This window comes from Syngnathoides biaculeatus, chromosome 6 (assembly GCF_019802595.1).
Source record: "Syngnathoides biaculeatus isolate LvHL_M chromosome 6, ASM1980259v1, whole genome shotgun sequence".
Classification (NCBI taxonomy): domain Eukaryota; kingdom Metazoa; phylum Chordata; class Actinopteri; order Syngnathiformes; family Syngnathidae; genus Syngnathoides; species Syngnathoides biaculeatus.
This window is the reverse complement of record NC_084645.1, coordinates 14,258,384-14,275,471: the sequence shown is the minus strand read 5'-3', so window position 1 is coordinate 14,275,471 and position 17,088 is coordinate 14,258,384. Positions and strand designations below refer to the sequence as shown.

Here is a 17,088-nt window from a genome sequence, read left to right as displayed (position 1 = left end):
CTGGCACATCTGTGACTCTTATAAGGAATAGTTCAGATAAACAGAAATGTCTGTTGTTTTTGTTCTTGTTACTTTGCTGTTCTTTGTTCTGAACATCGTACCAGGGCACCCGACTACTGGAGAAAAATTCCTTGCGTTTTTACATATTTGGCCAATAAAGCTGATTCTGATTCAATGTACTGTAGAGGACTCAATAGTGAGCTCATTCATAACAGCTTTTGGACACTACACGATGCTCCATTAAGGACCTATCGCACAATCCTTAAATTTCAAATTATTAAAAAAAAGATGGTTTTACTGTAAATTATGATAAAAATGCCAACATTCCACGCTCTAATGAAAAGTTATTGTTATACCGAAAATTCACTCCCTTCATGCAACTCATTCAGTCCCGCCCATTTTTTCTCCAAAGAGTCAATGCATTATGATACTGTATATCAGGACAATGTGAGTAACTATCAGTTGTTCAATACTTTTTCCAATCCATTGTTGGAAGTTGTGAGTGTAACATTTAAGGGACTGAATTCGATCACTAACCATTCGGACACCACAGGAAAATGGCCAAGATGGTGATTTCGGACACAGGCTCAGTTGACCTATGTGCTGTCCACGTATGGGCCTGCCCGTTTACTGGTATTATAGTCATTTCCGCTACCTCATTTTAGAGCACCACCAAGTGATCGAGTGTGGGGAATGTATAGGATAGTCAGTGAATTAGATGTGTCAGAAGCTCAAAGGCTTAATCAGCATTCTGTCATCGACTCTTGTAATGGCTGAGGTGAACATTCCTTTTGATTGATTGATTGATTGATAACCCTTGTGAGGATAAGTGGCTCAGTAGATAGATAGATAGATAGATAGATAGATAGATAGATAGATAGATAGATAGATAGATAGATAGATAGATAGATAGATAGATAGATAGATAGATAGATAGATAGATAGATAGATAGATAGATAGATAGATAGAACACAATCAGTCATCTCCACACAAGCAACACAACTCGTAACCACGTTCAGTATGATGCACCTAAGTTCTCCATCACTGAAAACTACACCCACAATCATCATCATGTTGTTCCATGAATACCGACGTGACAGTGTCAATCACAACTCGGCATTGTGATCTTCATAAAGGCAGACGTTTATCATAAAGCTGTGATGTGGAATCCTGTTGAAATGTGCAGGTGTGCCTAGTGTAGTGGTCGATGAGTCAATGTATATTGTACAGTTCAGACACAATTGGGCAATTATTGTACAGCCTGCCAGTCAGCCCCTCCTTTGCCAATGTTTTAGGGAGGCAGCATCATAACAGTCTTCAAGACTGGTAGAGGAATCCAACTTCCGCAGTGATACATTTGCAGTTTTCCCCAGTGTGACAGGGTGTCTCCCTCCGGCGACAACAACAGTCCGGTTTCTTTTATTTGTTTAACAATGCAATCAATAAAACTGGCTGAATTTGTACGACTTAATATTATGTTTTGGTGGCAACTGAGACATCCAGAACTCTCCTCCTAAGCTGAACGATGTACTCAGGGGGTCGTCGTTGTTCTGAATGATAATTGTGCGAATTTAGCATGCAATATTTATTAGGAACACACACACGTACGCGGACAAAATCAACGCGTGTAACTGGGAAAAGATGGCTGGTTGTCAATTTAACCCTCACCACTGCTAGCTAAAACGTCCTAACAGTGGGCAGTAAAAAGAACACAGTACAAAACGCGCACATTATTCGTAATTAACATATTTCGGGCACTGCAATTTGTTTACTGCATACTTACAACAAGCGGTGCTGTCTACTTAGCAATGTTTCGTCTGCCAGATGAGAGATGTTAAGGGGGGGAAAAAAGGTGTTCCAACTCAAGTTCCTTCTTCAATTGAAGAAATCCAGTGTTTGCACCGTTTCCGGTCGTCTTCAAATCACCGAATGGTTGTGATCTACAACGAAAAGCTCACTTTTCCTCTGCTAGAAAGCACCGATCGACACGGGAGCAGTCATTGATTCGAGCGAAATGGAACCGCGTCGAACAATGTGGCTCCAGTGTGGGAGCAGGCGAAAGGATGGGCAGCGGGGTGTGCGTGAAGCCCACGCCCAGCGCGGACCCACTCAGAACCGCCCCGATGTGCACGAGCCGTCCCCGCCTGTCGAACTCGAGACCGGAGCGCGCCTTTCGCGGGAGCGCGCGCAACTCACAGGAACAGCATACTGACTTACATTGTTTTGAGCAAATGATCAATTCAACTTTAGAGATTTGTCTTTCCTTTAAAGGTAAAATTCCGCATGGTTTTTAGATGCATACTTAACTGAAGTCAGGGATAAGCGTTTGTGCAGAAAAATCGGCATGTAATTAATAGACGTATCTTAATTACATGCCGCTCTTGCGCTATTTAAGATCCATTTGCGTAGCCACACTTTTCCAGAATACCTTTTCACTGTTTATTAGGTGCCTTAAACTACATTTCCCATAAAGTGACCGTCAAAGTCACAGTGCTCATGCCGTATCCAGGAAGTTGAGAGCAGTTGTCAGGTAAACATTTAACCGCACCGAGTGGTGACAAACATGGATGAATTATCTTTTTCACAAAACGCAGGGAAATGTCGGAGTCAGGCAAGCCTCTTTTTTGCAACGCTATATTTTCATCGTAGCTGTCATTAGCATTAAGAATGGATCTCGCGTGTCGCCGCCAAGTTCGGCCTGGTTCTGGCCGGGTCCGGGTGACTGTGATGGATGACTCAGGCCCCCTCAACCCAGCTCCTGCCCCGAAAGTTCGTGAGGAGGCTGGCAAAACAGTCGAGCTCTATTCGCTCCAGGAGAGGCTGGTAATGTTACAGAAAGACATACATTGTTCATTGATCATGTAATTTCGGTTCATTTTTACAGATTCGGGTTGAGCCAACACATGTTATATAATGGGTTACAAGCACCTAAATAAAGAAAATTAATTCAGTGAACTCACTAGAGTAGTTGTGAGCACATGTGCTTCGCACTGAAGATGTTCTGGGTTTGGCTCTGGCGTTCTTAGTCAAATTTTGTTCAGGTTCTTCCTACATTCCCAAAACGTATGTCAGGTGAAGACTACCCATAGGTGTGAAGCAAGGAACATTTTATTGTTCTGCTTTTTATTATATTTTGTTGGCATAGTTATGTATACAAAGATATCCATCCATCCATTTTCTTCGCCGCTTATCCTCACGAGGGTCGGAGGGAGTGCTGGAGCCTATCCCAGCTGTCAATGGACAGTAGGTTGAGGTACAACCTGAACTGGTTGCCACCCAATCGCAGGGCACATAGAGACAAACAGCCGCACTCACAATCATACCTAGGGGCAATTTAGACTGTCCAATTAATGTTGCATGTTTTTGGGATGTGGGAGGAACCCGGAGTGCCTGGAGGAAACCCACGCAGGCATGGGGAGAACATCCAAATTTCACACAGGCGGGTCCGGGATTGAACCCAGAACCTCAGAACTGTGAGGCCAATGCTTTACCAGCGGCGCAAGATATATTTGTAAATAATGAATGATCATTTTCAGAAAATTTACCAAAAATCTGGCATTTCCCGGGCGGCACAGTGACCGACTGCTTCGCACATCTATCTCTCAGTTCTAGGGACCTGGTTCAAATCCAGCTTCCTCTGTGTGGAGTTTGCATGTTCTTCTCATGACTGCGCGAGTTTACTCCTGTTTCACATGACAAAAACACGTGCGGTAGGTGAATTGAAGACATGAAATTGCCCGTATGAATATGTATGTGTTTGAGTGGTCTGTGATTGGCTGCCGACCAGCTCAACGTGTACTCAGCCTCTCGCCCAAAGATAGCCAGCACACTCACAACCCGAGTGGGGATAAGGAAAATGGATGGATGGATGGATGGGTAATTTCCCATGATGATCTCTAACGGCACACGAAATCACTTGTTCTTGGGCGTAGCCTGCTTCTTGCCCAAAGTGAACCTTACCTGCAATAAAATTTTAAATATTAACAAAAGCAAAAAATGATTACTTTCAATAACAATCTAATTTGTATTGGTGAACGTTCATTGATATTAATTAGGTTGCTATAGAATTGTATGTATTTATATGGTCCACAGTCACTATACTGTTTCTAGATCAAAAGTATGAATTTGCCCCACTATATTTTATGTGTGTACACTGCAGTTCCCTTTATTTGTGTTTATGCTGGCGGCTGCTGAAATCTTGTCTAATGAACAGTACATCTTGGGCAACTGTGCTGATTCAAGCTTGTCTTTCACAGGAATTACTGTGTGGAACAAAAGATCTGTCACGGGTGTCCTCACTGGAAATGTGCGTGGATACTCAAGAAAACAGCCTGGGTAACTTTGGTGAGCTGCATATCAGACATCTGTAATCTTCAGATACTTCATTGTTCTTTCAGGAAACGTCTGACTACTATTACACAAAAGCAGTTCCGTATGTATCTATCTGTGCATGTTGTATTTTTTTAATGTACATTACACTTTCTTGTGTGGATAGCTATTATTTATGTAAAATAAATACCTGTAAAAGTAACACTATTTTCACGTCCACCATGACACGAAGGACATTATTGACAATTTTAAAAAAGTGTTAATTTAGTGAGGAGCAAAAACTGGTGCACCTGGCTTAGTTTGGCTTAGTTTAAACTGGTGACATAGTGAGACTAATTAAAATGGTCATCCTATTTGTCATTAAAATAGTTGATGTCATCCTGTAGGTTCTTACTTGCCAAGGCTGGTGCTTCTCAGAATGAACAACAGTGTACTCACGTCTGTACGGTGAGTAAAAAAATGACACAATAACATGACATTAAATAAATCTTCATGTTTTCATCCTGGTTTGGCGTTCACATGTATCTGTTGATTTCAGGTTTGAGAGTTTAACAAGCTTAATTTTCTCTGCTGCTTGTCCTCAATACATTTACTGCAGTCAAGTAATAAAAAAGGAATAATCATGACAATAAAAGTGTGATAAAGCGCATAGAAAATGAAAAACGTGTTCCTAAGGCCTTGTACACACATGAAACCATTTCCTGTCATAAAAGCTTATTCATCTTTAACAGACGCCACATGAAGATAGAAAAATCTGGCATCTAACAGTTTTGGTCATATTGTGTGGTGGTGTGCTCTGATAATATCAACACAGAATACCACACACAAATATTCTGTTCCATTATCAATCTTGATATCTTGTGTGATCACACGTGAGGTCACAAAACAGAAAAGAGGAAACTGATCCTTATATGCGTCAATTTCTCCTAAATGTTCCCCAGTTGCTGGAGCTGGGACCCTTGGAAAAGGACGTTGTCTTTAAAAAACGAGTTGTGTTGGAACATATAACTTGCTGTCCATAGAATCCACCTTGGTACAAAATAAAACGACCTTGAGTAATACATGCTTGTTTTTATTTGTGGTCTTTTACTTTTGTTGGGTAAGAGTTCTTCTTGATTTGCTATATTCTGTTTTCGTCACAATTCACCATGTCATGACTCAGGAGAACTCGGTATTCCCCCATAAACAGGAAGACCTTTGGCCATAAATACTCATCCAATTTATTATTTCAGATTGTCGTCCCTAACCTGTTTCAGACCCTAAAATCAGAACCAATACACTCATAACACAAATCACACTGATAAGATTTAGAACTGTCTGGAAAGGGGCAAAACTGACACACACACACACAGCCAAAAAAAGGTCCTTTATATGTATATGTATGTGTTTATGTGTACCGCTGAGCCTAAAGTTGGTATTTTCCGGTGACGATTTCTAGTTCTGTCAAAGTTATTCAACTTAGAATTGTAGAACAAAAAACCTCTGCTTAAAATGTACGCCATTCGTAACATAACATTTAAAAAATTGTGTTTAGTATATTACATCCCTGTGATTGGTTGGTGACCAGACCAAGGTGTAAGTTATTTAATTACAATCAAGTAATTTAATTACAATAAGTTAGCACACATTATATCTTTTGTTGTAATGTTGATTTCACCTGAATAATCTGAATATATTATCTGATTTCCAACCTTTATGGAGCCAAGGTGCATATTTACAATTAAAAATCTCATGGCATATCAAACAACAATGTCACAAAACCTGGACAGATCAATTTGTGTATATACTTTCAGCCAACTCTTGTTCTGTCTGTCACTATGCCTCACTGGCATCAGGAAGGGCATCCGGCGTAAAAATTGTGCCAAACATATAAGTGCGTACATCTGAGATGACACGCTGTGGCGACCCCAAAAGGGACAAGCTGAAAGAAACTTACTTACTTATATAGCGTAAATGCACAGGTCATTTAAAAATAGACACATTGCCCCATCTTGTGATCGGATAGGTGATCAGTTTTTTTTTTTAAACTCACTGATCGCTGCACTATTTGCCTTGAAGATGCTCATGGAAAAACTACAGAGGTCAGAAGGAGCTACATTGTGTCTTTGTAGTCCTAGAGAAAGCCTATGACAGAGTACCAAGAGAGGAACTGTGGTACTGCATGCGCAAGTCTGGTGTGGGGGAGAAATATGTTAGAATAGTACAGGACATGTATGAGGGCAGCAGAACAGTGGTGAGATGTACCGTTGGTGTGTCAGAAGAATATAAGGTGGAGGTGGGACTACATCAGGGTTCCGCGCTGATCCCCTTCCTGTTTGCGGTAGTAATGGATAGACTGACAGACAAGGTTAAACTGGGCTCCCCTTGGACCATGATGTTCGCAGATAATATTGTGATCTGAAAGCAGGTGCAGGCGGAGGAACATTTAGAAAGATGGAGGCATGCACTGGAAAGGAGGGGAATGAAGATTAACTGAAGTAAAACAGAATACATGTGCGTGAATGAGAGGGGCGGAGGAGGAAGAGTGAAGCTCCAGGGAGAAATACTTGGGGTCAACAATACAGAGCAACGGAGAGTGTGGTAAGGAAGTGAAGAAACGGGTTCAAGCGGGGTGGAACAGTTGGCGGAAGGTGTCTGGTGTTCTATGTGACAGAAGAGTATTTGTCAGGATGAAGGGCAAAGTTTATAAAACAGTAGTGAGGCTGGCCATGATGTACGGATTAGAGATTATGGCTCTGAAGAAACAACAGGAAGCAGAACTGGCAGTAGCAGAAATCAAGACGCTGAGGTTCTCGCTTGGTGTGGACAGGTTGGATAGGATTAGAAATGAGCTCATTAGAGGGTGAGCCAAAGTTGGATGTTTTGGAGACAAGGTGAGAGAGAGCAGACTTCGATGGTTTGGACATATTCAGAGGCGAGAGAGTAAGTATGTTGGTAGAAGGGTGCTGAGGATGGAGCTGCAAGGCAAAAGAGTGAGTGGAAGACCAAAGAAAAGGTTAATGGATGTTGCAAGGGAGGATGTGAGAACAGTGGGTGTTAGAGTTAGAGAGGAGGATGCACAAGATAGGCTTAGATGGAAAAAGATGACTCGCTGTGGCGACCCCTCACGGGACAAGCCGAAAGAAGAAGAAGACTGATCGGTGATTAGCCCCAAAAATCCTGATTCTGTAAATCCTACTTTAAATTGTTACCAATTGCAGAAAAAACAATTAGGATGAGTTACTACCTACTTACCGATCTGCTAATGGTGTAGCAATTCCTTCATCATATTGGTGTACCGAGTTATATTCCTACAATCCAACTGGATCGACCTGACCCGGCAAGTAAGCTCTGGACATAAATATATTGAATTAAAATGTAATCAATCGATTGTATCGATATTAGGAAATCATGCACTGGATTTACGCATGGCAGGCTCGATATATATGTATATAAAAAAAGCTTGTAGTATAATTCCTTTTCACTTGATTTTTCAGTTAGCACATGGCTGTTAAAACTGTCAGGGCTACTTTCTTTGCTTTTTTTCATCTTCATTTCCTATTCTACACCCCACATGTAGTCACCACTCTCCCTAGCGCGCCGAGTGGTTGGGTGAGACACCATGGTATGTGTCTGTGTGTATATGTGTTAATTTTTTAAGCAAATTTTTTGAAGTTGAAATAGATTTCAGGTATGAGTCAGGCCATTTTAAACAAATGTTGTTCTCCCCAATATCCTTTCCCCCATTCAAAAATTACATTTTGGGGGGAAAAAAATCAGTCCCCCCAACCCCTTAGACAATTTTCTTTGGTGGAAGCTAGGTCACCACAAGTCTCTGAACCTCACGACGCACCTGAATAGCACATTGGTGGATGGCAGATGAGAAGAAGGCTACCCAAAAAATATTGAGGACGTGTGTGTGCAAGTTTTGCATAGTTTACTAGCCACTAACAACGGCAGCCCCCTCAGGGGGAACATCAGGTGAACAAGAAGAGAACCAGTGACGGAAGAGCTGGTTAGTTTATTGATTTAGCGGTCGATGTATTGCTAACACTATTTCTCTCAGATTTTCCTCAGGTAATCTAGTCAACCATTCTATAATAAATCTTATTATAAATAAATTGATATTGTATCATTTTTTATTTCCAAGTTTTTTGCTCTCCCCTTACTTTAGGAACTAAACATGAACTTTGCTTTTAAAAATGTTTAAGATAGCTTTAAAAAGAAAGCCTCCAGGAGATACATTTTAAAGTACGACTGTTTTGGTAAGTGATTGTCATTCAGAAAGCATGGCGTTTCACAGCTGTTTACGAGTGATATGTTGAATGGTAGCAGAAAGTAAGGTTTATGCATAGAACCTTGTGAAACTTGTCACAACAACTGTTAAAAAATTCAAAGAGAAACTAAGTACAAAACTGGCATTAGATTTCAGTACTGTTTCAGTACAGTAACTGCAACAGTAACGTAAAATAACTTGATTAGTGCTGTTTTGTTTTTCATAGAGACCTTGGAATCAGCTTATCCCACCTACAGGTTCTTTGGATGTCTTCCTGCAGCCTACAAGATTTGGATGGCATTTCGACTCTCTCTTCTCTCAGGGTACAGTTCACAAATCAGACAGATTAATGTCAGATACTAAAATGTCAGATATTAAATGTTTCATTTCAATTCAAAATTCAAGTGTTTTTTGTTGTTTTATCTTCTCCATTTAAGGAATTGTACTTGGCCTTTAACAAAGTGACAGACCTGAGTCAGGTTGGCATGCTGGAGAATCTACAAGTGTTAGATCTTAAAGGAAATAATGTAGATGACCTTGTCCAGGTTCAGTATCTCGGGTTGTGTGGCAAACTACAGACCCTCACCTTGGAAGGAAATCCTGTGTGTCTGCGGCCAAACCCCACGACTACACAAGTAGGTCAATGTATTTTTATACTGCGGTTCAGGGAATCTTAATGCGTGGTACGTGGAAGACGACTGGTATGCCAGTTTCTTCTGAGTGGTACACAAAATATTAACTGAATTCAACACTAATACAATAAAAACAAACACAATGAAGCTTGTAGCTACATGCATATGGCCTGCTTAAACTTTTATTAATCGAGTTTAACGTTTAAGTACAATAAATTAAAATTTAATCTTCAACAATTATTTGTTTTGAAACATTTATACATGTACAATTTTATGTAATGTTTAATGCATGATGTCACAGTAGCTTAATTCATAATAAATCAGATTTTTGGTAGGGCTCAGACTCACCCTTACAAACCCCGATTCGCTTTTCATTTTGACAGAAATGAATGACTAATGAATCAGAATCAAATCGGTACTTCTTCTAGTATTCCAAAATAATGGTACAACAAATGCAAAATTATATTTGATAATTTTGGACCAGCTGGCTTCCTTTCTAGCCACCTTGCCAATGGCTACTTTTTGGCTTTGGTTGTGGTATTACCATATATGCCGTAATATCTATGTGAATCCTCAGGTTGGGATAAGATTGAAAGTGGCTCGAGATATGATCCGACAAAATATTTTTCTGGGAACAAGAAGTGTTGTTTGCAATAGGTAGTGAAAGACAAATCAGGTCGATTCATTAAAAAAAGGCTTTGCTTTTATTTTATCATTTGTTTGACTTGATTGCCTAGCAGTCAGCTCTGAAAACAAAGACTTCTAACACTTGCCCTGGAGAAAAAACATTAATTTTGAGCATTACCATAACCATATTATTGACATACATGTATAAAGAATTGCTTAAGTGTACCACCACCACATGAATGTATTGTTTATCGTTAGTCACACTATTTTGCAAAACAAACAAGCAACAAGCAAAACAAACCAATTCACCTATTTAAACTTATAGTCCCAAATAACACATCGATAAATTACATCTACTGCAATTCATGCATTTTATTTTTATGATGGCACCCTATGCCACATGCACACACACACACACACACACACACACACACGCAATCACACGCAATCACACGCACACACGCACGCGCACACATCCTTCTAATCCTCTTTGAATGAGTCTCGACTTTATAACTTTGTACATATTTTTATGTCCAAGCTATAAAAAGGGTTGAGACTAGGGTTACTTTAACAAAGTTAATAAAAACATTTGCATATGACTGTGTTTCTAATAACTGAAATTAAAATGGCACACAAATTAAGCAGGCTGTCTTTGCAGTTATAGTATAGCACCCCTTCCCCAACACACAAGCGGATGCACATGCACGCACTCATAATTTTGTGATGTACTTTCATATGTGATAACACTAAGGGAAACCATTTTGGGTTTATTCCTATGACAAATGTAGCAGAACTGATGTTGCGTGTAAAAAGGTATCCTGTGTGTGAATTGCGGCAGGAGAACTTTACCATCTTGGTGTTGGCTAGGAAGATTGTTCACCAATAGTCTAGATGAGTTGAGGGTTCACATTGTCATTTAAAATGAATAAATGGCAGGGCAGCCTCAATATTCGTATGTGGTGGTCACTGGCAACTGACCACAACTCCGTACTGGCCTGTGTATATATATTGGATATATGCTGCGCCAGTATGTAATGCAGTACGTGGTTTCCATCTTCTGCTGATTTAAAACAGTGTGGAAAATTTTTGGGCCACTGTAAGGGAGTTTAGTTCTCTATTCACCAACAGAACTAATTAGCAAACTAGGGCAATGAAGGAAAAGGTTCCGCTGAATATGTATTGGACTTGCGCTTTGTAGGAACTGAGGGGTTTCTTGGGTTGGCCAAACTCTTTCCAATGCACAAGAACACACAACACCCCATTTCCTCTCTCCTAAGCCTTACGCGTTCTCATCTCATATTCCCCTTGCTTGTTATTCTATTTCTGCACAAAATTTGTGTGGATTGGTAGATGAGAAATGTTGAGTTTAAACTTGAGTAGGTAACTTGTAACTTTAATTCTCAACCTTGAAATAGCAGTCACATTAATATATTTTGATACTTTCCTTTGCTCATCCCACCAGATTGACTATAGTTATTGTGATGCAGTGAAGGAGTTGGTTCCACAGCTCCGTCACCTTGACAATGCAAGAGTGGAAGATGGCAGGTTCGGCCCAAGCAGCACCCCGTGGGAAGACTGGGCTATTCTCCAAAACTGCCTACGGGACTCCTCTCCAGCATCGACTAAAGACCGTATGTATTTGTTTTTATTGGGGACTTGTTATTTCAAGGTGTTCTCAATAACACGGTTAGTGTTGTCTTTGTAGAGGCAGAGGCATCTAGCCGGCCCAGCTCAGCCAGGCATTCAATCTCCAGCTTCTGTGCCATCTCATTGGCAAGCACAACTGGATCCAGACCTGTATCGGCAACCTCCTCTGGATTTCTTTGCTCCCCAGTGTCCATAGATTGTTCTGTGGATTCAGAGTTAGCTGAAGTCGAAGAAGACGGCAGCCTCTTGACGCATGGTTACATATTGGTCCACACGAATGTTTAACTACTAAAGTCTTGACTTGCTCTATGAATGGATTTGCTTCTGGGTCCCATCTTAGTATTGCTCTCGACAATTTTAACAAAAACAATGCAAAAGCTAGGATTTAGATATTGAAAAAAATTTAGTCTGTTTATGTACGGTCTGCAGGAGCTGGCAAGATTCTGTTCTGTGGAAACCCTATCAGGGCTATCCGAGCAAGACGTGAAAAGTTGAGGGTAGGTGGCGTGTCATAAGAGATGAAATTCATGTTGTTGTGAAAGTACATTTTCCTGTGCAATCCAGTTGAGCTAGAACTTCCATATTTTGGTTGCTGCATTTGCCAGTATTAGTTGAGCATTATTTTTAAGGGGATTAATTTATCTTGGATTGGTAATCATGAAGTTATTGTAAGATATGCACATTTTATTTCTCCCTTACCCCACTGTATTGCCATATTGAGTTGAATTTTTCAATACTATATTTGTTTTTGCTCATAGATTGGACCCTGTATATCTACTTCTATCCCCCGTGATCTGTCCATGTATGCACCAGCGCACATGTATGACCCTCAAGACGCTGATACAAAAGAGAGTGGTGATGTACTTGCTGAAGTTAGCGCTTGGAGGGAGAAACACAGCCGGTACGGAATTCACTCCTTCGATGGAAAATATAACAAATTTAAACACCTGACAGTAAATTATAGGTCATTTAAAATCCATACAAATACACAAAATCAGATGTACGTAATTAAGGGAGCATGGTAGCCGACAGTGCTTGGTGGGGAAACTACGGCCCGGGAGCCACAAGCGGCCCATTGGCCATTTCAATCCAGCCTACCAAAGAATTTCCCTAATCATACCAAAATTATGACTATATTCATTTGACTTTGAATGATTCCACCAGGTTCCATTTTAAGGCCAACATTGGCTGTTCAGTTTCTACTCTGGTTCCACTCTGAACACTTCAACAACCAGCAGTGGACCAAAGAGTGGTCAATGAATGCAGAGCAGTGATCAGTGAATGCAGAAACAAGTGAAGTATAGCATTTATTTCCCTGACATAATAACCACATTGCTTTTCAGTTAGGCAGGGTTGTGAGCTGCTGACACAAAGATTAATTTCCAAAACATTTGTAAGCATTTTACAAATCCCAAAACCTATTGATATGTATAGTGAGGAAAGACAAGGATTGGGAGGTGATTTTTTAATCTTCAATGCACAGTGATGGTGCAGCAATGGGGCATGGGAGTGCTGGAGCCTATCCCAGCTATTAATGGGCACTGGGCAGGGTACACCCTGAACTGGTAGCCAGCCAATCACAAGGCACATGGAGACAGATATCAGTCGCACTCACAATCACACCAAGATTAAGTTCTTAACTTCTGGAGACATGTCCTGTGATCTGATGAAATGCTAATCTGGAGCAGCCTAATGATCAGCGTTACAGATAGAAGAAAAAGGGGGAAGCTTGTAGACCTGAGAATACCATACCAACTGTGAAGCATGGAAGTGGCCGCATCATTTTGTGGGAAATGTTTGTTTTGGTGCAGCAAGAACTGGAGCTCTTCATAAAATAGAGGAATCACGAAGAAAGAACATTAAATGCAGATCTCTAAAATCTCAAAATATTAGTCAGGAAGCTTAACGTTGGGTGCAAATGGGTCTTCCAAATGGACTATGACCCTAAGTATACTGCCAAAATGGTGAAAAAGTGGCTTGAGGACAACAAAGTCAATGTCTTGGAGTGTCCAACACAAACCCCTGATCTGAATCCCATCAAAAACGTGTGGGTAGATCTAAAAATGCAAGTGTGATCAAGGCAACCGATAAACCTACCTCAGTGAAACCAGTTCTGTCAGGAGGAATGGGCCAGGATTCCAGCAGAGTCCCGTCAGAAGCTTGTGGAAGGTTACCCAAAAATGTTTGACCCAAGTCATGCACTTCAAAAGAAATACTACTCGATCCTAAGTAAATGTATGTACATTTTTTAAATCAGAGGAAACCATATAAAATTCTCTAATAAATGATCTCTCGTTATTGGAGGAATTTACAAAATTAAATGATTCTGGTGAACCTGACTGACCTGAAACAGCAGCAGTTTAGTCTGATTTCACTTTTGACAGACAAAAAATTGAATGTGTGTTAACATCTGGTTTCAACTGTAAATACAGTTTTAATGAATTAATAATGTATTCATCCACTGGGGGAGGTAGGTCCAAGTCTTTCAGGCCTTTGGAATAGGAGGATGTGGTTCAAGTCCAATGTGGGGAAAAAATATAGTAATGGCAACTAGTTCTCATCTATTTGCACTTACACTCGAGGGGTACCTATACTTTGATCAACGCAATAACGTGTTATCCAACTTTGTGCATGTCAAGGTAATTAAAATTTGATCAGTTTTAACTGACGTCATCTGCATGATTCTTTCATTTCTTCCAGGTTTCTCCAAGCAATAGAAAGAGATAGACTTTCAGAGATATTGGTTGTTCGGCATAGCAACGACAATGAGGCCGATCATGATGAGGAAGTGGAAGGATTTCATGTTCTAAGCAGTGACAGTTGTGCTGAAGAACATTGTGTGGATAGCCTAGACACAACGCCATCTAAATCATCATCTTTCAAGACTGTTTGTACAGGTAAGATCTCTCCCAATTAACCTATTGGATTTTTTCCCCCATTTCAAATAAGGATATGTCACATCGGGGGTAGGCAGATCTCTGATATCAAGGAATGAAAGTTGACTTGTTGAAAATGCCTAATTTTCCCTTTTTTCTGACATCATTTTCAGATGAGTTTAAATCTGAGTCATTTGATGTAGATCACCTTTTCTGTGACATCACACGTTCGCCTTGTCCTCCTCTAAGTTCAAAATCAGCCTCTGTTCGGAACAAGCCCATAGGAATCCATGCACGTAGGATTCAAATTAATCTGGTGAATTCAGAACATAAGCCTCATTCCTGCAGTGAAGGGCACAAAGTTGTGAACGTCACAAGTACAAGTACTGCACAGACAGACCTGCCATTGAAGCAGGTCACAAGGACAAATAAGTTTCAACCATCATCATCTAGAGGAGGACGGCTCAAGAATTCATGGTAAAACTTGAAATTCCATTGTCAAAAAGATAAAGATAACTTTAAGATAAAGATAAGATAATTGCTTGCTTGTATTTATAATTGCAAATACTTAAGGAAAGTTGGACATGTCATCCCTCCAAAGATAGCATACATGTGTATAAGATGTGGTTACAATTATCATCCATCCATCTATTTTCTGAACCGCTTATCCTCACGAGGCTCACGGGAGTGCTGGAGCCTATTCCAGCTGTCATCCGGCAGGAGGCAGGCTACACACTAAACAGGTTTCCAGCCAATCGCAGGGCACATGGAGACAGACAATAGTTGCACACAATCACACCTAGGGGAAATTTAGTTTCTAATTAATGATTGTCTTTGGGATGTGGGAGGAAACCGAAGTGCCCGGAGAAAAGCCACATAGGCACAGGGAGAATGTCCAAACTCCACACAGCCGGCCCGGGATTTGAACCCCGGTCCTCAGAACTGTGAGCCCAATGCTCTACAGCCACCATATTATATTGATGATACATTTATTCATTCATCTTTCATTTTGCTTATCCTCACAAGAAAGGCGGGTACACCCTGAACTGGTCGCCAGCCAATCGCAGAGCACTTCTAAGACAACCATTTGCACCCACATTCACACCTATAGCCAATTTAGAGTCTTCAATTAACCTACCCTGCGTGTTTCTGGGGATGTGGGAAGAAACTCAGGTACCCGGAAAAAACTCACACAGCACAGGGAGAACATGCAAACTGTACACAGGTGGGGCCGAGATTTAACCCTGGTCCTCAGAACTGTGAAGCAGATGTGCTGATGAGGTAGTTCTGTTGGTTTCATCAAGCCGTCAGTCAGAAAAAGGTGGCATGCCCTCTCCGACCTCCTTGTGCCTGGGCTCTCCCTTAGAAATAGGGTGAGAATCTCGGTCATCCAGGAGGGACTCATTTTTCGAGCCGCTGCTCCTACGCATTGAGAGGAGCCAGATGAGGTGGCTGGGGCATCTGATTTGGATGGCTACTAAACCCTTACCTAGTGAGGTGTTCCATGCACGTCACACCTGAAAGAGACCGTGGAGACGACAGAGGACACACTGGAGAGATTGCGTCTCTCAGCTGGCCTGGGAATGCCTTGGATCCCCCTGGAAGAGCTGGATGAAGTGGCTGGGGAAAAGGAAGTCTGGGAGTCCCTGCTAAAGCTACTGCTTCCACAACCCAACCTCGGATAAGCGGTAGATGATGGATGAATAGATGGGTCATCACATTAAAGTTTCATGAAATGTCTGCTAGCTGCTGTCTGAAACATGAATGGTAATGAAAATGAACATACAACATTACAAATGTGTTTGCAGATTAAATTGTGCTTGAATTTAATTAGATTAAATCCCCATCTTTCAGTGTAGAGATGGACTTGGGCACCCTGGCAAGAAACGTGAAGTGTCAAAGCTCCTGGACAGAGCAGCAGCTTCAAGTCCCTTCAGACTGAGCACACATTGAGACTGACACCAGAATTAGCAAAAGTCTGGACTAGAGATGTTATTCATGCTTTGTTGAAACCTCTTCCTCAGAGGTGACAATACTCATTCAATAATTGAGGCCCTCCCACAAAGATGTAAAAACAAAGAAAAATCACTTGACTATTAACTGTCATTGTGTCTTACGGTGACTTGTTACTTTTACCTCTCTTATGACCTTTTAATAGGAATGAGAAACTGTAACTGAAAAAAATGCTGGGCAGTAATGATAAAAAAAGCAGGTTTTTTTTTCCAGTTTCTGAGGATATATTTGTGCATTTTTATTTATATTGATATTTGTATTGCTACGTATGTTGTATAATGCTCAAATAAGAAATGTGATTGTATAGCAAACTTTTAAGTTTAAAAAACGGTTGGTTTGAATATTTCTCTGCTGTCTGAACTGGTGGCACATGTGATAGCCTTCTGTGCCACTTGAGGGCACTATGCCTAAACATTACATTGCAGCAGGCTTGATGAGAAGACAAGGAGACTGGAGTGAGTTCATCCTATTAATTCAGCAGATAGCTAGAATACCTTTTTGGCTAAATGGCAGTAGGAACGTATTCCAAGCCAAGGTCACAGAGAAGATGTTAGCCTTTGTCAGGGAAACAGGAGGTATTCTAGTCTCACTGAAGCTGGTATGCTATTATAGTGTGCCCATTATAAGCAGCTGCCCGAGATGATCAAGTTTTGTCAATGCTACAAATTAAAAATGCTATTTTTTTTGCTCCCTGTGAGTACTATAGGT

The 17,088-nt window shown here is 40.8% G+C and overlaps 2 protein-coding genes across 11 annotated transcripts in view; one reads left to right on the top strand and one right to left on the bottom strand.

Annotated features, from left to right (window-relative positions):
- Positions 1-2,147, bottom strand: part of LOC133501841 (GTPase HRas) — a 32,142-nt gene extending 29,995 nt beyond the window's left edge. For 2 of the 3 annotated variants that reach the window (XM_061821914.1, XM_061821915.1), the window contains exon 1: positions 1,785-2,147. The gene's annotated coding sequence lies outside the window, so the exon portion shown is untranslated. The remainder of the gene's footprint in view (positions 1-1,784) is intronic. The other variant, XM_061821913.1, reaches the window with a different exon arrangement.
- Positions 2,135-16,974, top strand: lrrc56 (leucine rich repeat containing 56). 8 transcript variants are annotated; one of them, XM_061821902.1, is made up of 14 exons: positions 2,135-2,272; positions 2,448-2,531; positions 2,651-2,824; positions 4,258-4,345; positions 4,717-4,777; positions 8,812-8,908; positions 9,023-9,220; positions 11,307-11,475; positions 11,550-11,747; positions 11,921-11,988; positions 12,250-12,392; positions 14,192-14,388; positions 14,541-14,844; positions 16,222-16,974. In XM_061821902.1, the coding sequence occupies exons 3-14, from the start codon at positions 2,669-2,671 to the stop codon at positions 16,307-16,309; spliced, it is 1,767 nt and encodes a 588-aa protein (XP_061677886.1). In that variant the 5' UTR covers positions 2,135-2,272; positions 2,448-2,531; positions 2,651-2,668; the 3' UTR covers positions 16,310-16,974. The 8 variants fall into 8 exon arrangements, with proteins under 8 accessions (XP_061677886.1, XP_061677888.1, XP_061677884.1 ...); XM_061821904.1 differs by having other exon boundaries at positions 2,596-2,824; XM_061821900.1 differs by having other exon boundaries at positions 2,448-2,824.
- The last annotated feature ends 114 nt before the right edge of the window (positions 16,975-17,088 follow it).

Excerpts from the sequence above, each read along its gene's own strand:
- lrrc56 (XM_061821902.1), top strand. The coding sequence starts at position 2,669 with ATGGATCTCGCGTGTCGCCGCCAAGTTCGGCCTGGTTCTGGCCGGGTC. Across the intron at positions 8,909-9,022 it reads CGACTCTCTCTTCTCTCAGG|GAATTGTACTTGGCCTTTAA; the intron begins GTACAGTTCACA and ends TCTCCATTTAAG. Across the intron at positions 11,748-11,920 it reads CGGCAGCCTCTTGACGCATG|GAGCTGGCAAGATTCTGTTC; the intron begins GTTACATATTGG and ends TACGGTCTGCAG.